Raw genomic sequence first — 22,190 nt, 5'->3', positions numbered from 1 at the left:
GTCTGGCTCTCCAGCAAGATCCCTGGTACTTCCTGCTTCTGGTCAGGCTGGGAAGATGGTGACAATAACTTTCCTTGTGACATTTTGTTACATCCAACCCTGACTGGAACCAAGAAATGCAAAATATTCCAAGAACCTGAACAATAAATGGAGTGGGAGGCGGTTGCTTCTAGGAATTGACAAAGGCAGAGGGTGCAGCGGGAGGTTTGTATCTGATCCACTGATTGTGCATGGGCTCCACATATTGAGGGACAGTGGCCCAGGAAGCAGTTGTGGTATGTGGTGACCAACAGTGCATCCTTTTTAATAGCCCTTCACTTTCACTATCAGAGTTTATGAGGGCTCCCGCTAAGCTGGGCTGAACAGTTTATCACCTGGTGTGGAAGATATTTGCTATTTAATGGATGTTGCCCACAACACAGATTTCAAGCTTTTCAGAGGCCCCCCCTGAGTGTAAGAAATGGAGTGTCCAAATCTGTTGCTCTCCTGCTCCAAGCATTTTCTGTGTATCTGCCCTACCTGTAGATACTGCTGTGTTTGCCCTTTCGGCTGCAGGTTGTTCAAGGAGGCAGTCCTGCTGCTATGAGGGTAGGGAATTGTTGGAGAAGGAAGGGTAGATGCATCCTTATCCCACAGGGGAATCAGGTCTCTCTAATGCCTTTTGCTCTCAAGTTGCACTGGCTCACGCCTCAGGTACAGTGCCCAAAGAAACCATCTGCAGGCTCCATTCTAGGCTGTCTCTGTCCCAAACGGGGAAGGTGATTAACAGGTGGTGGTAGGAGGATGAAAGTGGAATGGAGGGTGAGGGTGGGAATTCTCCTTCTGAAGCACCTACATGTATGTTGTGATTTTTGTGACCTGAGATTTACCTTTCAGTTCACTTTCATTTCTGGACCATACAAGACCCATTATCCTCCCCCACATCCACTTCTTCCTTTACCTCTTCCTCCTCATCCTTCTTTTTCCACCCACTCCTCTTCCCCCCACCCCGGCCCCCATTCTTGTCCTCACATAAGCAGAAGGATCCAGCTGGATAAGGCACTCACATGTGTCTGGCTTGTGGCAGTTGTGGCCCTGCCTGAAGTACTGGGGGTTCTCGATGACAGGGATACGGGTCATGCCGATCACCACCGTGTCCGGGCCAGCATCCAGCGACGAGGGTGTGGTGATGCCATGGTTGATATGATGGAGGGGGCTGGCAGAATCCTCCTCCCCGCTGATCACTGCCACGGGACCTAGAGCCATCACACACAAAAATGTCAGACAACACAATGAAGAGACAAGCAGCCCAGATCCCTGTGTGGTTCTTCTGTTCACTGTTACATACAGTTCACCTAGGTTAGTTGCGTCAGCTGGACAAAGAATAATCTAACCTCCTGAACAGATTAATTATCCTGGGAATCTCCCAGGCAATGCACGTGTGCTGGGGAGAGCCCGTCCCATTCACAATACCGGTGAGCGAGCCAGACTGACAATCCTGGAGACCAAAGTCCTCTCCCTCCAGAACTACAGCACAGGCAGCAACCGAACAGGCTTCAGCCCTGCCCTGGAGGGCCACCGTCTTTAGTCCCTGCCGGACATTTCAGCCTCTGTGGTGCTCATATACTACAGTGCTGGGCATGATATGAGACCCAAGATAGATTAAACAAGTAACCGAGAGCGCAGATTGGAGAAGCAGCATTCACAAATAGGGCTTCCTGGGTCTCAGGCTGTGCTCAGACGATGTTTCCCTCTCACCACCCATGTACACCTCCTCCTTCCCTTTTCCCCTGCCTGCATGCCCACAACCCCTAGCTCCAGCTGATGTGCTTGGGAACCTGTGATCCATAGGAGTCAATCCTGAGTGAGCCTCACAAATTCTGTGAGTCCATAGGAGTCAATCCTGAGTGAGCCTCACAGTGATGGAAATGCACCTCCCTCCTTCCTAACTGTGTGCTGAGCAACCCACACCCTCTCCACCGGAGCCCCTCCAAAGCCAGAGCATTCACAGACAGAGGGAGAAGGAAAACAGCCAGTGCTCTCTGACTGCAATCCAGGGGAATCCCCCCAACCTTCTCCACCTGCCATCAACTTGTTGGGCTGCTCTTGCCTGAGAAGAGGCTGCAGGAGGATTTTCTCACCGGCAGAGCTTCTCCTTCTTGCTGGCACTCCACAGTGTTGGCTTCTCCCTGCTCCTCCTCTCTCTGGGCTGCCACAAGCACCCACAGCCAGCACCAGGAGCAAGCCCCAAGCATGGTGCAGAGCCAGGCAGCAACTGGAGCAAACTTTGGGCTGAGCTGTAATAGGCTCAGGAGAGTTTCCTCCCCATCTTCTCTAATTTGACTGTTGCCATCCCAGTTCCCCATTTGCTGCTCACTTCCAGGGATGCTTTATTGATCTCGCCACTCAGTCAGACTGCTGGGCAGCAGGCCTAACGGAGAAGCCTGGAGTCTCTCTCCATGCTGTCCTTCTAAGCCAAGGGCTCACACTTGTCACCCAGTGGGAACTGCGTGGTGGGTGAGCTATTGCAGCAGCCTGCTCAGTAGACCCTTACACACAAATAGCTCCCTCCCCTCCTCAACGCACCCACATCCACAGTCACCTTAACAGCCCAAACACTGGTCCCCTCTCCTTCTCAGACACCCCAAAATACATCTCCATCCATGTACAGCTCCCTGCCCTTTCACAAACTGCCCCCTCGAAAATACCACATGTACACACCCCTCTAACCACACATGCCCCAGCATGGGCAAACACACTCATCCTAACACCGCCAAATGGGCCCACTCAAGCTGCCCTCAGACACCCTAATGGCCCAAACACTGCACAGCCCACCTCCTGCAAAAAGAGACCCCCCCCCCCACATCCAAGCCTGCACATGCACGCACGCACACATCCAAATCCCAGGATACGGCTGCTCTAACCCCTCCCCAACACCCCCCCATTTTCATACACAAAAGGATGCCCTGAAGAAAGGGCCAGGTGACCTAATAGCCAGGTCCAGCTTCTCAGACCCATAAACATTTTACAAACCTCAGTCATCACCTGATTTTTACAGCCCCAGTTGTAAAACTGCCTGTCAGCTTTCATGACGGAAAGTTGTCAAGGCCAGAAAACCTCATGGAACTTCAGAAGCCAGGAGGGATCATTATGAAATGTTCTTTCCACAAGCCCCATGATCACAACCACCATTTCCCCAGGCCCCTGGTAAAGCCCAAAATTGCAAGCTCCAGCCATCTGTCTTGCATGAATGGGAAACTGTGAGGAGCTTGGGAATGAGAAGGATCCAACGCAAGCTTTTGTAAGGACACATTCCTCAGCACCCTAATCAAACACGCTGTAATTTATTCAGACAAGGAGGGAAGAAAAATCCCAGTCATCTGGTGATGTATCTCTGCTGTTTTCTGGAAACTACCAGGGGCTAACAGAAGGTTAAGCCAAGATGAGCGGAGCCGCTCCACCTTCTACCTGCGCTGAGTAGAAAATGTCTCTCTTCTGTCACTAATCTATTGCTAATTGCACAATTACTTTATTATGTAGTGCTAGCAACAAAGAAGAGTGTCTTGAAGTCATTTTGCTCCCTTGGAGCTTCTGAGAGGATCCAGAGAATATGTGCTTCATTCAGACATTCTGACTGCATTAATCTATTCTGATTTCTCAGACTTCAAGTATTGTTTGTTCTTCTGAGTGGGATATAATAAAGTTATTGTGTAATTAGCAGATTTCTGGCAGGTGTTTTACTCACAAGAAAGAAGTCTCTCCCTTTATTGTGAGTTCCTTTTGGCAGGTTCTCGCCTTCTTTCAGGGCCCAGATTACCCTCAGCTCCTGTGACGTTACAGAAAACACAGCAGAATTCATCTCCCCTGCAAGATACCTGCGTTAGGAGTACAGGTATTGTGTTTCTCCAAACACAATAAACAAAAAGCAATTTCAGTCTGAATGACTTACTTTAGATGAAGAGACCACCACCACCCACACACCCCGCCAAAGAAGGAACAAAAGCAAAGTCTTTTTCATGGTAGGCATGAGTCCTCTCTGTCACAAACTGCACTGAGAAGTGAACACAACATGATGTCTGTCTCTGCAGGCAGGAGGGTGACATGCCCCCATTTAAGGGTGCAGGATACAGAAAACATGTCAATCAAGATAAAAGTGCCATATACTAGGATAGTAGACCAGAGTTTTTGCAGAGTCCATGAAGGTCCCACTTGCCCCTCCAGCAATGGTAGAGGCCACTGACAACCCCACGGGTGTCTCCAGGCAGCAGGATGTTTAGATTTGGGGGAGCTGATGGAGGTGCTGGGAAACTGATAGGAAAACCCATCCTCAGGAGATTCCTAACATGCCTCCCAGAGCAACGAAGCCTGGATAATGTCTCAAAGGTGGGACTAGCACCAAACTTTTGGGACCTATTCCAAACTGAGCCACATCTCTGAATCTTGAGACCTTCACCCACCTTTAATGATTCATAACAACTCATTGATGCTGTGCAATTTATTGGCCAAACCAGACAAAATGGAACATTAGTACACTCTTGAGTAAGCTGATGAGGGCTGTGGGGCAGGGGCAGGAGAAAAGGGAGGGGACAGTAACCAAGATTGCCCTAGGGGCAGGTTGAGATCAACTGATCCAGCAACAGACTTGTGATACTGCACTAGCCAACCTAACGGCTGTGCACAAAGTTGATTGTACACGACAATACACTTAGTCCAGGCAGCTCCGCAGAACACAAGAGGCTGCCTTCAGAGGGGAGCACGCCCGGTGACTCACTGGCTACTGTCTACCTAATGAGGTCAGCACTGAGGTCTTCAAACTGGGTGCTCCTGTCCCTCAGGTAGAAGGTGAGCTTCAAACTGAATCCCAAGAGGGCAGAATGCAAAAGAGGCAGAGAAAAACCATAGACATTAACGATAGACAAGACCCATTACCGTAGGTCACATCAAGCCCATTCAACCACTCCATCAATGTAGGCCTGTCCCGTTTAAATGTCTCAAGCAATGGGGCTTCCACCACTCCCCTTTTGGACACAAGTATCTCATGGCCTTACCTCACTGGTAGGAAGTGTTTCCTGAGAGTTGCTCTGCAGTTTCCTTCTCTTCATTCCATCCCCACTGCTCCTACTTCAAGCCCTTTTCGAATGCTCCCCAAAATACCTCCTGCTCCTTGATCTTTACACCCTTCAAAGGTCTTCATGGATTTCACTCTCAGCTAATTCTCCATAGCAGGCTGTCACCCATGCCAACTCTCCTTCTCCATGCTCAGCCCACTTCCTCCACTTTCGCTTACTCCTCCATACATTGGCAGTTCAGTGAGGCCAGGTCCACTCTACAGAGTTCTGTCAGCATACCTGTGTCAGTCAGAGGGATGAAAACCCCCCAGCCCCTAGCTGACGGCTATGCCAGCAAAAACCCCAGGGCAGACACTGCTATGCCGACAGAAGCACAGCTAACATTGTTCCGGGAAGTGGTGCAGCTCTGTTGACAGAAATACTCCTTCTGTTGTAGGCATAAGCTACATCCGCACTAGAGGGCTCTGCCAGTGTAGCTATGCCAGCGAAGCATCTCTAGCCTGGACAAGGCCTCAGTCTAAACCAGGGGTCTCAATTTACCTTAGGGCCAGTGCCAGTCCTCAGATCCTCCCAGCAGGCCAATAATGTCACTGAAGATGGTGTTCAGAAAAGAAAATGTTTATATTGTATTTTTTATTTCGAATTTCTTAGAACTAATGAAACTGTCATACAACGTTATACAATTCTTCGCCTGCCAGAGAGTTTTTAGTGTTTGCCAGACACCTGGCAACGCTTCAGTTCAGTCAGTTTGTTGACGTTTGGCCTCAGTGACCAAGCAGTTGAAACCTTCAGGATTGCAGGGAGGTGGGCATCAGACAGTTGTGTTCGGTATTTTGACTTGTTTAAAGTCATTGTGGAAAAAAGTGATGCTGCCTCCATGGCTGACTCTGCCCGGCAACTAATGATGCTGCCGCCATGGCTGACTCTGCCCAGCGACTAGTGATGGTATCGCCGCCCCTCTCCCCCAGCCAATGGGAGCTGCGGGGGGCGTCGCCTGCAGAAGACAGAGCTGGCAGCGTGGCTGTATGGGTCTTTCCCCCACGGGCCGCAGTGGGGAGGTTCTTGGGCTGCAGAGGGCCCGTGGGCCGGGACTTTGAGACCCCTGGTCTAAACAGAGAGGATTTCTTTGGTTAGCACCCCAAATGGGCCTGGTGTTTAAAAGGGGGCTGTCAAGGATTCCTAAGTGCCAGTTAAGGGTCTTCATGTCCCAAGGCAGTAACGTGGTGTGGTGGTAGGACACACATCAGTGTAAGTGAGTAGGAAGGGTGGCTAAAAGTCATTAGGATTACACCTGGTCTACACTTAAAAGGTTTCCAATGATGTCTATATGGGATAGCTATATTGGCAAAACCCTGCGAGTGTCAATGCAGTTATACCAGCAAAGTGCTTTTGCCAGGATGGTTTATTCCAGTTTAATGAGTGAAATAAGCTATCTCAGCCAGACCACTTTTTTTTGCCAGTACAGCTGTGCCTACACTAGGGCTTTTGCCAGCAAAGCTATGTCGTAAAGAAATATCCCACCCCTAGTCGAAAGAGCTCTGCCGGCAAAACCTTTCAAGTGGAGACCTGGCCTTAGAGGACACTACAGATGGCTCCCAAATAAGATGGGTTTCAAAAGCATTACTACAAAGGTAGGGCTTAGTTTTCAGAAATGCTGAGCTGCCACCACTCCAATTGCAGTTAACGGGAGCTGAGAGTTCTTGGCACTTCTGTCAAATCAGGCCCTCACAGTCAGTAAGAGAAGACACTAGATGCTAAAACTAATAGAAGACAGGTCTACTGTACCAGGGCTCTGGATGGTTCAGGATATACAGGGCCTTTTGCTTCTTGGTCACTGGTTCCCAACCACTTCCATCACAGTGGTAAAGAGGTTTGTTCATTCCTTCTAATAACTCTCAGTTAAAACTATTCCAGGCCAGGATTTGAATCTGTGATCTTTAATTTTTTTTTTAAAGACAGAACATACTCAAAGGAACAGATTTTCCCAAATGACACGAGGGAACTGGGGCAGTACGAGGTTGCAGGCCAGAGGTGGCCCTGATTCAGGATGGACAAAGTGCTCCCTATGTGCTCCCTCCTGGCCGCTATGTGCTAGCAGTTTGCCTGATCCGTTAGTAACTGTGCTTTGGGATCCACTTTGATGAAAGGTGCAATGGAAAGTCAAGACTATAGTCATGATCATTACATATACAGTACACAAGACACACTGCCTGGCTTACACTGAAATAAAACCACCGAAAGACCTTGCTTTATCTCATCTCAGTGAAATTTACCCAGCTCCAGCAGACCCTGGTACACTTGTAGAAGCTACCAGTCCCCAGTAGCTTCAGCACCAGCCAACTCTGCTGGTCCATCACCATCCCCAAACACTTACAACTACTGCTAGTCACTGACAAAACAAGAACTGTCAGGGGTGGAGCCACCTGATGGTTACAGCCACATTGATAATATATCGCAGAGTCTGCCTGAGCACACTTCCACCTCTTGCCGAGAATGAGCCTGCAACGCTTCCCCTTCTCAAGCCCCAGGGAGACCAGTGTGAGGGAATGCACCAATGGAGCTCACAATGCATTTGCTCTTACCTTTTGGAGGCACTTCTGATCCCTGCCAGAGCTGGAGACCAAGATACTTAGCTATTGGCTAGCGTCCAGCTACTTCCTCCCCAATAAACTCAGAAACCAGATATTATCGGATTAATTATGTACAACGTTTACAAATTAATGTTTAGTGCCCTCCAAGCTTTCCTCTCATTCTCTTATCTTTTAATTATTTATCTTTGTTATTTTACATTTCTCCTAAATCTCCAGCTCTCTGCTCCTCTCTTAGATATCTGCCTACCCCATACACTACCCTGTGCCCACCAATGGTGGTATTTCTTGTATTTTCTTTCACTCCCATTGCCACATCTGGGGAGCATAGGTCACTGTGGCTTGAGATCCAGGTCTCTCCAGCACAGAATTAATCACAGTTTCTCTTTGACACAAACTGAGGGTGACACGGTACCAGAGATGCAATGCAGACATACTGGACAGACCCTGGAGACATAATTGGTTCCAACTAGATACCGATAGCCTTTCATATTGTACCTGCGGGCTTGATTTGCTCTGCCACTCATGATATATACAATCATCAATAGCTCATAGAAATAAACCAGGTATCAATAATGTAACTTTTAAACACTCTCTTGAGTATACTGTACATACTGTAACTGCTAACCACGTACAGGACACTGAACTTACAATGGACGATACTGATGAAAGACCAAATCCTGAGATCTTTACTTGGGCAAACTTCTACTGATTTCAGTGAGAGATTTTCTGAGTAAGGACTGAGAAAAACTGAACAAAAATTGACTTCAGGATTTAAGTGTCTACGGATCTATGTAAATCTATCCACCTGTACAGACAGACAGATGGATAGGCAGGTGGATGCCCGGATGGACATAATTTTGCACCACCAAATCCAGGTTAATGGCCCAGGACAACCCCTGGTAATTCCTGATATACCCATGGGAGATCTTGGAACAGGACTAAAGTGAATTTGAGTCGCCAATGAACTCAAACTATATGATGATGTAGCAGGTGTCTGTCTGTGGATAAATAGGTCTGTATTGTGGATATTAATTACCGTATAGCATGGCCACTAGTTAATTTTTGAAGGATTTTGTGTGTATCTTCTGTGTTCTCTGGGATTTTTAACATTCTGAAATCTCGGAGAGCAAAGGAGGGATTGGGGCAGAGGTTGGATCTGGTATGCAGCTAAAGTCAGATTAACAATCAGAGTCATTCATACCTGCTGCAAGACAGCAACTACAGTTCCCTGCGGGCCCCTCCATGACTCCAGCAGCTGATTCAACTCCACGCTCCCTTTTTTTAGACTCTCTTACTTGGTCACCACAACTGAAAGTACTGTACCAGTCCTCCTCCAAGAAAGATTGGTGGAGAGCCTTGTCAGAGAGGCCCCAACGTCAGCCATTAGAGTCACTACAGAGAAAGGTGTAGCTCCTCTTTCTGACTCTTTCTGTCTTTTCCCCCCACACCACCATGAGTGAGGCCCATTTGCACGCTCATCTACCTCCCTTCTCTCTTAACTCCTGCGGCCTCCCTCCCACCCTATATGCCTTCCAGTTCTTTCCCAGCATTGTGCCCATTTGTCTTTTTCTCCCCCTTTTGGATTTGACTCTATCCTGATTCTGCTGCTCCAAAATCCTCCCTCTTTTCATCTGCCAAGTACATTTTCTCCCATTCTGCTAATCTTCCTGAAACCCACTGTCTCTGGGGACTTTCTACCATCTTCTCTCCAGCGTGGTCTCCTATAGCTTAACTGCTCTGGTTCCAGTTTGTCTGAAGCTCTAGGAAGCAGGGTACACCTCTTACTCTAGGTCTGTAAAGCACCTAGTAAATCCCCTGTTCACATGATCAGATCCGAATGGTCAATTACTTAACAAGGAAAGGTACTATATTTTCTGATAAGATGCAGGCATAGGCATTACAGAATACCTTATAAATAGCCAGAGATTAGAGAAGAGAAGATAATGGTCACTCCATGCACATCCATAACATAATGAATTCTCCAAAGCAGACATGTGCACAAGAGCAAAAAGTCCATCATGCTAAGACAGTAACCTCTACCGGGCATCTAAAAGGCAGGTTAGGTAGGTTGTAAATGATGATGCTCAGTGCTCTCCCAAGCCATGACGTTCTTTACTGCGGCAGAATGGCCCTCAGAGAGGAGTCAAGTTCTTTCCTATCTCTGAAAAGATCAAAGAAAGACAAAGTACCTACCTTCCAGTCTGATGCTCCTTAAATCTCCTCGTAGTGAATGTAAGGGATTTTCAAAGCCACCTAGAGGATATGGATGTGCATTTCTCATTCTTTGCAATGAGAAGTGGACATTCAGATCCTTTAGGTGACTTGGAAATCTCACCCTATAAGCAATACAATTCCCTAACACTGTTCTAGAAAGGGTCTGTCCCAGCTACACTACAAACCCCAAAGCAGCGGTCCCAAAGCAGGTCAGATGGCTAAGAAATAGTTCATTCAGAACAATGGGCCAACCACACCGCCATCAACAGGAACTGCCTTTTGGGAACTGATTTTTGATCGATCACTACAAGAGCTAAATGGGCCATCCAAACTCCACTGTATAATATAAAGAAGCACACAGTGAAGCCATTTAATTAAGAACTGTATACGATCCATAACTAAAAAACCCTCCCCTCCCCAGTAAACTGGACCAAAAAGCAAGCTACTGCAAGTGCTGTAAAAGCCCTCATTTTAAAAAAATCCACCTTTTAAAATCCCACTGGCCTTCTGGCCTGACCTCAAACCTCAGTTGATGCTTCCATGCTTCAGTGATCTTAATCTTAAATTCAATACATCAAAGGGCCATATCATCAGCTGGCAGAAGGATGGCTCTCAAACAGAATCGTCCAGCCCTGCTTCAGACCAGGAGACATATATTTATTTATAAACAGCAGATACAAAAACAGCTCCAACCTTTACATTAAAAACAACAACAAAAGCGAGGTGTTTAAAAAATCCCAACCTTTTGCTGGAGCTGAAATCAAACACTGACTCATCCCCCAGGGGTGAGCTCTGCACCAGCAGGGATGGCAACTGAAACTCATAAAACAGAATAAGTGAAAGGACAACAAACACAATTAAAACTCTGGCCATGCTCAGAGATGGATTGCATTTACTGTCTCATAAAGAGCCCTGTTCTGTCAGGCAAACAAAAGGAAATCAATTTCTTAATTTTTATTGGCAGATACGGGCACAGGGCCAGGTTAGCGCTTGCTGCTTTCAAGGCAGGGACCTGACTGGAGGCTGGCCCTCCCAGTTCCCCTTTCCCTGCTGTGAAGGGCGGTTATCCCACCCTTTTTGTCTCCAGAATATCCTGGTGCGGCTGCCTCTTCCTTCTAGCTTTGATATCCACCATGGCAGACTGTGGGAGCTTCTATCCTGTAGGATGCGCTTCCCTGAGCAGTGGCCCTACCAAGAGGCAGAAGGGGCTGAATACCTCCCTCCAATCCATGCAAAACGCTTTCACTCTGCTGATACAGAGTAGCAGCCGTGTTAGTCTGTATCCGGAAAAAGAAAAGGAGAAGGAGAAAAGGATCCAATGAAGTGAGCTGAAGGAGAAAAGGATCCGATGAAGTGAGCTGTAGCTCACGAACGCTTATGCTCAAATAAATTTGTTAGTCTCTAAGGTGCCACAAGTACTCCTTTTCTTTCTGCTGATACAGTCTCCCGCTCTTGGCTCGCCCTCGCCATCTGCACCACGTTCAAACACGGCTTCTTCCCTCACTCCCCAACGTCCCCACAACTCCGTTCCGCTCTCCTGCTACCTGCTGACTTCGCACTGCTTGCTCGGGTCACTCCCAACTTCACGCCTATTTCTAGGCTACCCCCTACCGTAGAAATAGCTTTCCAGTTATCATCAGCCAAGTGCCATCCCTCTCCTTCTTTACCAAATTCACAGCAATTGGGCCAGAAGCATTAGAGTTGCATCGACCGACCCAGAGCTAATCTGATTGTGGCCAAACTAAGATTTGAAACCAGATTAGCACCTTTCTAGAGAGCCATGATCACAGTTCTCATTAAACAATACACTCCACAGGCAGGTCAGAGACAGAACCAAGAGCACATGGGGGACAGAGCCAGAAGCACATGGACCAGCCAGAGCCAGAACTAATTGCAGCAGTTACACTGATGCAGACCCAAACTGCTGAGAATGGAAGTGGGGAGTCACGAACCTGCCACTGAATTCAGTTGCAAGTGCCCTGAATGAGCTGCTCCTATTCCATCCCCAGAGGGTAGAGGAAAAAAGAGAAGATTGCTGCATTTCACCTTGCAATGGCAGCATAGCTACTGCCCCCATCCTTCCTTCCCCATACGCCTTCTGCCACATGTAAAAATAATCCAGAGTGGTAGCTTCAATTGGCCCCCAGAGCAAATGAAATGCTGGACAGTAATTCTCAGAGGAAAGTATCCCATCATCACGTTTAGGAATTGAGGCACATCGCAGAGTAAATCTACCTCTGGGCCACTCACACTGCTGTTTGCTTCATATACAATAATCCATAAGGTCTCCCCAAACCATAAAGCACTGGTTCAACTTCCATCACCCTTCAAAGATTCTCTCCTGTAAGAGATGTCGGATTCCCCAAATCTCTCGTACTCTGGAGAGCTCCCCCTTGGTAGTGATTTTCCTTCTCGGCTTTATTTATGGAGTTTTGATGTGACTCCTGAATGCACTCGCACACTGGGAATGGAAGTATTAAGATCAAACACGAGTCAATGCATAGGACAGCACGAATACATAAATCCAGCAGAGGAACGTAGACAATAAAAATCACAAGACAATCTGAAAATTTCAAGGGGAGGCATCCAACAAGCCAGACAGTGTGAAAATCCAATTCTGAGTCCCAGGCTCCAGTGGGAAGAATGGAGAGGAGGACATTTTACAGCTATGCCCAAAGCCAGAGGGCCAGCTGTACCAAGTGCCTCCAACACAGGAAGAAGCAAATAGTCAGAAAAGTGACTAAACGTGACACTGTGGGGTTACTCGTAGGAATACTTTATCCTTACACCTGAGCATCTCGAAGATTTTAAGTATTAACTAAGCCTAAACCATCCCCCATGAAGCAGATAAAGGATAGATGGGAACCGTTTCTCCTGCCTACCAATGAAATGCAACCACCTCTGGGGTGAAACATGGCAGCTATTTAATAATGCACAGCAACACTTCCTAAGAGCTCAGAAGAGGAAGCAAAGCGTATTTTATCTGATATTAAATGCAGGGAGGATGGCCGTATTTAGTTACAATACCTGTGATGTAATGGAACAGGACACTAGCTAACAGCACTACTCTTATACCATCTTTAGTTGCTCTTCATGACTCCCTGATCAAGTTTGCTCTGTTCACATTCCAAAAGCTAATTTTTCTAAATGCCAGAGCTGCACACTCATCCCAGGATTTGAAAATCCAGGTGGAGTCTTTCTGGCTTATGCATCAATCACTAGCAAGAATGCTCCTGGGATCCCATCTTGGCACACTAGCGTCCACGCCAGCGATATCGGCTTTCGCAGCATTAATGGGAGGAGAAATGCAGTTCTGTCAGCAAAAGGAGCAGATATGCTTTGAAGGCACAAAGAGAGTGGAGGGGGGAAGCAAGGAAGGGCCAAATCTATAGAGTCACTTGCTGTAATCTCACTTTAATTATTCAGCGTGCTCTTTGGGCTTGATGCTCAGAGGTATTGAGTATCCACGGCTCCTACTGACTTGCCAGTGTTCAGCCCCCTCTGACAGTCAGCCCCTGTGCTCCTTTCACACCTCTTTACATGGGGAGGACACTGGCATATATAAGATATGGAACCTTCCAGTGAGGCACATGGGATGCACTGTGGTATTTTGGGTTGCAGAGTCGCAACCGCATGGCACCGATGTACCCTTCTGAAATGCAGTGAGAAAGGGCCCCTGTCGCAGGGGATACAGCTATCTATCGCTGTAACAAAATCCCACTGCAAACGGCATGCTGTGTGCCTAGCCCCAAGTGCCCATGGAGTGGACAAATGCCACAGTGGGAGAAGGGTGGGCAAATCAGGAGACATTTCAGAGGCCCAAGGCATGGCACTGCTCCCTGCAAAGTCATCACAGCCACAGGCACCAATTCTCCATTTTGTAGCATTTCTGTAGACACAACCTGAGTAGGACACAAGTCCCTTTGCTATTCATTTGTCACTGTGGCTCAGGTGGGAGCCCATTTGCTTCTGGGCCAAAAGCTTCTGGGGTTCAGATCTCACGCCAAGATCCAGACTCATTGCAGTCATGCAGTAATAAGGAGGAGGGTCGCTGTGCTTAGGGGCTCCATATTTGGAATGAGGCATCAAACCAAGGTCCCGCCTGCACGATTCTGTTTGGCAGTCCATTTGGAAACTCAACATCCCAAGGCACTTTTCCGGAGGAGACAGAGGATAAAATGACTGAATGTTCCTCTGCCAGTACTGCAGTTTCACATATCTGAGACTACTGCTTAGTGCAGAACAGCTGCTATACCACACTCAGCACGGCAGGCAGATTTTGCAAGATGCTACAGAAAACCAAAGGCTAGTCAATTTTGGGTTGGATGGATCAGGGGAGCCCAGCAAAGGACTGAAGTCATGGCAAAGGTGTATCTTCCTGTCACCAAGGCCCGCAATCTTCCATCATTTTATGGCCATGCTATAATTTGGACAACAGAACCCCGTATTTCCCAGCACCATGTCCAGTACCAGCCACGAATCCCTAACTGTTCAGCATCTCCCATTAATCACCCTTAGCCTCCAGTCCCAAACACTGGGAGCTCAGTGCACTCCCGGCTGCCTGTACTCTCAGCATGCTGCCCCTTTACATCATCTTTTTGTAGACAGAAACTTGCCTCCCATTTAAGCCAGAGTCCCAAAACTTTCACCTCAAGGGTACCTAAAACCTCCAGAACCGTGTGTACTTTACAACACAAGAGATGGGCAGTTGCTGGGTAAAGGCCACAGCAGGGCCTATTAATCTCTTGGCTCACTCATCCCTATCATAGACACATGGTAAAAATGATAGAAGCATTTCATTCAAATGGCACTGCAGAGGGAGTGGGGAGAGAGCACAGGGCCAATTGATTTCCAGTATGCCTGCTCTTTACCTTCAGGTATAAATACAACAGCAAAATCAATCGGAATAACACCATATCAGCCTTCTAATCTCTTCTGCTCATAAGGTGTGTTTTATATACTGCGGTGCTTGCTACAGTTTGCACACACGTGCAGGAGTACACGTTCAACTACTCACATGAACATTCACATATGCACAGGTGCTGCTCACACATATACACACTCACACACAATAAACAGTAAGCAAAAAGGAGCGAAGTGTCTCTATCTTCATTTTACCAGTAGGGAAATTGAGGCACAAAGAGACTATCCAGCAACTTAATCCAGTAAATCCATTGCAGAACCAGCAATAAAGCCCAGATTCCCTGACTCCACTAACCACTAGATCATGTTGACACCTGCCACAAAGGGACCCTCCCTCCCTCAGATCCACACAAGTCCATATTTGCTTGCTTAGACACATGCATGTTAACACATGGTCACTTGAACTCACCCAAGGACCTGCCTATATTGGTTTATATGCATGTTGCACTCCCACACAGACATGCTCACGCACGCTCACCCACATGTAAAAATGGGGGAACAACCCCCCCCAACACACTCAGCATTGTGACATGTTTCTTCGCCCATTGGCCCTTGGCATTTCACATGCTTACATGCCATTTGAACCCGAAGGTACCTCGTGGGCACTCAATGCCAAGACAAGTGAGTCTATCCAAATGCCCAAACCACAAGGGAGCAATCTCCTCGGAAACAGAGATGACGGCTCAGGGCTGAACACACACATTTCCTTTTTTCAATTTCTATTTATCACTGGCCCAAGGCTTTTATCCACTTTCCTGGCCCCCAGCCATGGCAGACTGAGACTGTGACAAACTGATAAACACTTTAACCAAGCCCTTCCTCCTGAGCACACGCATACAAAGAGCTGAGCTGGAGCAGGGGCTGCTTGGCAGGCACAGGGTTTCCACAAACACAGGCTGAGCTGCACATCTCTACTAGCTGGGCCCCAATGTGAAGATGCCATCCCATACTCGCAGGCAGACCCCACCCAGGACAAGGGACGCTATTACAACATGGTTAAAAGCTACTGTTTAGATGGGATCTACCTGTCTCTGCATAACTCAGGTAAAGCTTTGGACAGCCCAGGGTTTTAACATGCTTGCAATGCTGGGCCATGGTTAGGTCCCACCTACCCTGCAGCTTTTCACCAGGTTATAACAGATGTAACCCTTCTGCCCGTCAGAGTTGGCAGCAACAAGGGCCGGGTTCAATATCTAGGGGATCCATTCCAATAACACAATGCAAACCGGCTCGAGCCCCCACCCAGTGACCTGGGACAAATATATACCACCCCCGCTGGGTGCCTCCAAGAGGCAATACTTCCCCTCTCGCAAGCACATAGTCTGAGTGTAGCAAAAGTCTTTTAATAACAGAGAGAAACAATGTGGCATTATGTTGGGGAAACACCACCAACAGGATTCATAACACAACCCATGAGCAAAAACAACCCCACCCCAGGCAAATTGGGGCATGCCCTTTTCCCTTTGGTTCTTGAGTCCAGCAACCCCAAATCACCCAAAGTCCCAAAAGTCCAATGCCCCAAAAGTCTCTGTCCCTGGTCAGGGCAGCCCCAGAGTTCAAAAGTTTATCTGTGGAGCTTTACCTCCCAACCTGAGTGGAAATGGGACGGGGGTAAGAGGCACCTTACGTGATCTGAAGCTGACCGCCCCATAGCTCCATAGCGGCGCTCCACTCCGCCAGCCGCCCCACAAACTCCTTCGCTCAGCTGCGCTCCGCTCCACCAGCCGCCCCACGAACTCCTTCGCTCAGCTGCGCTCCGCTCCGCTCCGCCAGCCGCCCCACGGACTCCTTCACTCAGCTCCACGGCCCACAAGCAGCTCCTGCCATCCACACACTGCTCCGCGTCGAACTGCTTCACCAGCCGTCCCGCAAACTGCTCCACAATATATCTTCAGGCTCCCCCACTACTTAACACAACACTCAGTGATTTCAGCTCTTAGGTGAATTCAGCTTATAGTAGGGGAGCCCCAGTGCTGGTGCACTGTCAGCCCAAAGTGAGCTCAGCAGCCTATAACTAGACTTCTAATGAAATCAAAATTAGCTCTGATATTCCACAGTGGAGAGAGGAGGAAGTGCAATCAGCATGTAAGGCCCTCACCAAGGGGCCCATGCCACCAAGTATTAATACTTGTCCCCAGCCTCTCTCCGTTCACACAGTTTTGGAACCCATGACCCTTGCCTAGCGAGTGCTACTTAGTTGATGGTGAATCCCTCCATCATAACAAAAGGCCACGTACAGTTCCAAGCACAGTTCCCATAATCAGGGTAATAACAATTTATTCTTCCTGCCCCAATAACAGAGACACTGGGGATCCCACAGCAGCCAAAGTGACCATTTGGGCAGCTATGGTCTCATTCTAGGCGTGGTGGGTGTGCCTATGCAAATGAGATCGGCCCCTGAAGTTCTTTTCCACAACTTGCCACACCTCACCACCAGATGTCAGGGTGGAGCTCATCCTGACACTGCTTACACAGAGACCCCTGACTCAGTTAAAGTTGTCCTTGAGCTGGGCCTCAGAAACATTAAATTTGCCATTGGATCAGACCATCAGCTGAGTGAGTCCAGCATGGCCCCATAAGCAAGAGCCTGCACCTGACCGACTATACCAAAGGTGGACAAACTACGGCCCGCGGGTCACATCCGACCCACGGGACCGTCCTGCCCGGCGCTTGAGCCCCTGGCTGGGGAGGCTACCCCCAGCCCCACCCCTGCTGTTCCCCGTCCCGCACAGCCATGCTGCCACCGGGCAGTGCGACTGGCTCCGGCCGGGTGGCGAGCTCCTGCTGCTCTGAGCGGCATGGTAAGGGGGCTGGGAGCGGGGGGGTGGTAAGGGGAGGAGCAGGGGATTCCAGGGGGGTAGTTAGGGGACGGGGAGCAGGGGGCAGTTGGATGGGGCAGAGGCTCTGGGAGGGGGTGGTCAGGGGACAGGGAACGGGGGGGTTGGGTAGGGGTGGGAGTCCTGGGGGGCCTGTCAGGGGACGGGGGTGTGGATAGGGGTCAGGGCACTCAGGGGACAGGGAACGGGGGGGTTGGATAGGGGGTGGGGTCCTGGGGGGCCTGTCAGGGGTCAGGGGTGTGGATAGGGGTCAGGGGGGCAGTAGGGGACAGGGAGCAGGGGGGTTGGATGGAGGTGGGGTCCAGGGAGGGTGGTTAGGGATGGGGGGTCCCGGGAGGGGGTGGTCAGGGGACAAGGAGCAAGGGGGGGGCTGGATGGGTTGGGGGTTCTGAGGGGTGCAGTCAGGGGGAGAGAAGTGGGAGGGAGTGGATGGGGGCGGGGGCCAGGCTGTTTGGGGAGGCACAGCCTTCCCTACCCGGCCCTCCATATCGTTTCACACCCCGATGTGGCCCTTGGGCCAAAACATTTGCCCATCCCTGAACTATACAGCGCTGAACTGAACTGAGCTGAGTGCACCGTGGATGCTTAATAAATAATAATAGTAATCAACCAGCAAACCTCTACCAGCTCTCAGTGGTCAGAGCATTTGTATCTGCCCTTCAGGCATCTGGCCACCAGTGAACACTGGCATCACAGACACATAGTAGAAGGTTTGTGCATGCTTCCCATTTTTCAGCTTTGCCATTTTTCGACAATCTGCCTCCCTCCCTCGCTATGGTTGCTGTGAGCTGCCAAGGTATCCACCCCCCACCCACCCTCTTGCTACATCTCCTCTCCCATAACCTGGCCACAGTGAGATCAATCTTGGGCTGTCTCCGCCTTGATCTACTTGGAAAGCTTAACTGCCATGAAAGTAAACCACTTGTCCTCTGGCTCCAATCTCTTACAGAAATTAGTGCCAATGGAAGTGTCAGTATCAATTTCATAATGTTATTGGATGAAGGCAAAGCTGGGCCAAGTCCCATATTCCTGATGGGTCATCAAAGTGATGGGGATTATGGGTAAGGAGACAGACAGTCCTGGCAGGAAAGGCAATGACGCAAGATCAATTATACTGACAAGGCTATCTTTAAGCCACACCACTTAACGCTGACACCAGTGTGTTCTCCATGGAGATGAGAGGCCTGTATGCAGAGAAGTCTTACCCAGCCAATGGTAACCAGAGCCCCTGGAGTCCTTGGAGTCATGTGTCCCCTCCCCAAAGTATCCAATTTAAAAGACTCTGAAGCCAGTGAGGGAATTAGCTGTTATAATACAACATTAATGTTCAGGCCTCCCTATTGCGGTTTAATTTTCTGTCAAGAAAAAATATCATGTATTAAACAAAAATAAATCTCTTCCCTTGTGTGACTCCCACAAAGGATTCAAACGGAAAGAACATTTATAATCTAAGGTATTTTGCACCCCTGGTTTATGCTCTTTGTTTTCATTTTGCAAATCATTCATCTTGAACCTTGAAACTAGACTGGTCAGTTTCTCACATTCTAGTTCTCAGACACTATTTAACAGAGCTCATGATTTTTCAAACAAAAACTTTTCTGTCAAAATTTGACCTATTTTAAAAATGGGCTTTTTGTTATTAAACATTTTACCTCTGTACGCAGGCAGTCACCATAGTTGTATGACAGTGACATTATGCTCCTAACAAGTTATTTGCAGGCCCACTTACTGCAATTGTGCATGCAACTGACATAACTTCTACACTGCAAAATAAACCCCTTAGCAGTGAGTCCCAGAGCCTGGGTCAACTGACTCAGGCTCACAGGGCTCCTCCTACAGAGTTAAAAATATCAGTGTAGACATTTCTGATCAGGCTGGAGCCCCAGTTCTGAGTGTGCAGCTTAGACACATATTTGCACACCCAAACTTTTAAAAAAACAGACCCACCGTGTTTACGTTCAGCCAGAATGGAATTTAATAGGAAAGTCTGAAATAAAACTAGCTTAACTTAGTTCTTTAAAGTAATGGAAATGTAACACTTCTGACTTTTGCAAAAAGTATATCACTTTTCTTTGCTTAATACTCCTCAAAATAGCCTGGTCTGGTGATGTCATCCTCCCTATGCATTTACTCCTTCCGAAGAAAAATATTTTGTTTCCTACAGAAACTAAATGCATTCAAATTGCAGAAAGAGTTTATATCCTGAATCTGAGCCTTTTGAAAATTATGATGATCTCTTGGGGGTATGAATTCCAGATTAGAAATATCCTAAAAAAAACCCAAAAAACAAAAAACTTGTCCACCATTCCATCATAGATAAATTTTTTAAAAAAACAACCACCGTTTACATAGTCTCTTGTGCTTCCCCTGCTGGTTCCCTAGTGCTATGCTGATACAGTCTTGTCATCTGAAGTTGACCAGAAGACATGAGGTTGAGCAGATTTTCAAAAGGACGTTGTAGACAACGGAGGGAAAGCAGAAATTCCTGGCACACATATCATGATATAAAGGTAGTATTTGCCTTGACTTCTTTTAAAGACGAACCGAGCTTTTAACTACAGTTTGCAGACAACTGTATCGTTGCAAAATTCACCGGCATTGTACATACACATCATATTGAGCTGACATCACACCATTAAAGAAAAGGTTAGACAAAACATCTGACAGGGATGGTTTAGGTATACTCAGTCCTGCCTCGGGACGGGAGGATGGACTAACTGACCTCTTGTAGGGCTGGAAGGGACACTTCTTCTATAAGTCTGTGTGAAACGAAGGAACAGAGGGCTGTCCAGGGCAAACTAAACTGAAAAAAAATCATCTGTAAAAACTATTCCACTAGTGCAAAGGATCCCCTGTGTTCAGAGGAGCAAAGATCTCTCAGAGGGGACAGAACCTCTTGACAATATCAGGAAAAGAGCTCCTGCAGCAGGATATATGAATTTGTAGAACAGTCTGCCAAGGGAACGGATGGAAGCTCCATTGCTTGGAACATTTAAAACTAGACTGGACAAAGCACAAGAAATCAGTAGAGGAAACAAAACTGCATTGACTCCAGGAAGTCAGGCTGGGTAGGCCTGCATAGGCCTTTTCTATCTCTAACTTCTATGATTCTTATTTTCAAGGGTCTCTTTTGGCTGGGTCCCCTATAGTCAATAGGTCAGATAGGTATGCCAGTGTTTTCCAGGACATCATTCCTTATGGCCTGCAGCCCTGACCTGGAGATCTAGAAGTGGATTGTATATCTATGTCAGAAAAGCATACTGTATAGGTTAAAAAGAAGAACTATTGACAGTACCAGTCACAGGATAATCATGACAATTGGTGTCTGGTCTAGTCAGACAGGTCGGATTTCTCCATTGCTTTCTCCAGACCTATCAGAAAGGAGAACACAAAGCTGGCTCCTACAGAATAACTTAGAAAGTATATGCTACCAGTGAGCCGACTGCTAATCGGAAAATAAAATAAAACTAACTGCTCAGAATTCTTATCTGAATCCTACAGGGATTTCTGGGAGGGCCCCCTTTCAGCTTTGATAGGGAAGATAAAATATACAGGGAGCAAAGGGTTGAGTGCTGCTGGGGGGCAGGAATCTGCTGCTACTCCAAGAAGTTGATGCTCTGCTGATACCAACAGCCTAAATAACCCCTTTAATAAATTAGAGAGCTATTCATTTAAATGGATTCCACTGTCCCTATGCTGCCAGTTAATCTGTAATTCAGATAGATCAGTCAGGAGGCAAGAGTCCAGAATATAAAATTATTAATTCCCCCCCCCAGGGTTGGGGATTTCACTTTCTAAACAGAACAGCACGCTCCGCTTCTCACAGACGCACACATGCACGCAGCTCCCATCTGAGGTCAGTAGGGAACATCAACTCCATTTAAATAAAGGAGCAAGCAAGCGCAGTGGTTGTCATGGTGTGACGGGAGCCGTGATCGCAAACAGCTCTAGCTTTCACGTAACCCTGAGTGTACGTGCACACAGTACCTTCTGGGACCCGTCAGCTGTGTAATCACAACTCGCACTCAACCAGAAACCGATTCTGCCTCTCCCCATCCTGCCAGCCATAGGCGTAGAACTGCAATAGCCATAGGAGGCTGCAGTTATAAAGGTGAAATGGTGGCATACAATAAAGGGGATGATTCCAGACAATACCAGGTTGAGCGATGGATGTTACAAAGGATCAGGAAGAGGGATGTGGTTCCTTTCACTTCTAGGCAGCTAGTTCAAACCCAGCCCAGGTCAATAAAGACCAAAATTTACTACCCAGTCACCCAAGTGAAAGAGTTATGGGGACAGCAGTCCACAGCATGATCACAATTAACACTACTCTTCCCCTTGTTGACACTCTTAACAGAGAGGCCAAGGGTTGAACAGGCCACTGGAGACTGACTTCACCTCCCACCCCCAGGGGGTGCCTCTAGACCAGACCTCTAGAGCAAATCACATTTAAGGGGGGGAGGGGCAGCGTATATGTGCATGATGAATCACCTCTCTTCTGGGGGAAAGGCTTTCCGGTCAAGCTTTTAAGAGCAGAAGCTGAGAGCCACACCTAGCCACCTGAGCAACCAGCCTGA

At 48.0% G+C, this 22,190-nt stretch overlaps 1 protein-coding gene and 1 long non-coding RNA gene across 7 annotated transcripts in view; one reads left to right on the top strand and one right to left on the bottom strand.

Annotated features, from left to right (window-relative positions):
* The window catches only part of NTRK3 (neurotrophic receptor tyrosine kinase 3), a 455,727-nt gene that overhangs the window by 119,227 nt on the left and 314,310 nt on the right, over positions 1-22,190 (bottom strand). For all 6 annotated transcript variants that reach the window (XM_073304182.1, XM_073304180.2, XM_073304181.1 and 3 more), the window contains exon 12: positions 1,047-1,235. In XM_073304182.1, the coding sequence (XP_073160283.1) occupies positions 1,047-1,235 (189 nt within the window). The remainder of the gene's footprint in view (positions 1-1,046; positions 1,236-22,190) is intronic.
* LOC140895048 (uncharacterized) overlaps positions 1-22,190 on the top strand; it is a 58,106-nt gene that overhangs the window by 7,641 nt on the left and 28,275 nt on the right. The window lies entirely within an intron of this gene.

Source organism: Lepidochelys kempii, chromosome 10, assembly GCF_965140285.1.
Source record: "Lepidochelys kempii isolate rLepKem1 chromosome 10, rLepKem1.hap1, whole genome shotgun sequence".
In the NCBI taxonomy this organism is placed as follows: Eukaryota; Metazoa; Chordata; order Testudines; family Cheloniidae; genus Lepidochelys; species Lepidochelys kempii.
The sequence above is the reverse complement of the archived record's forward strand: the minus strand, read 5'-3'. Positions and strand labels throughout refer to the sequence as shown.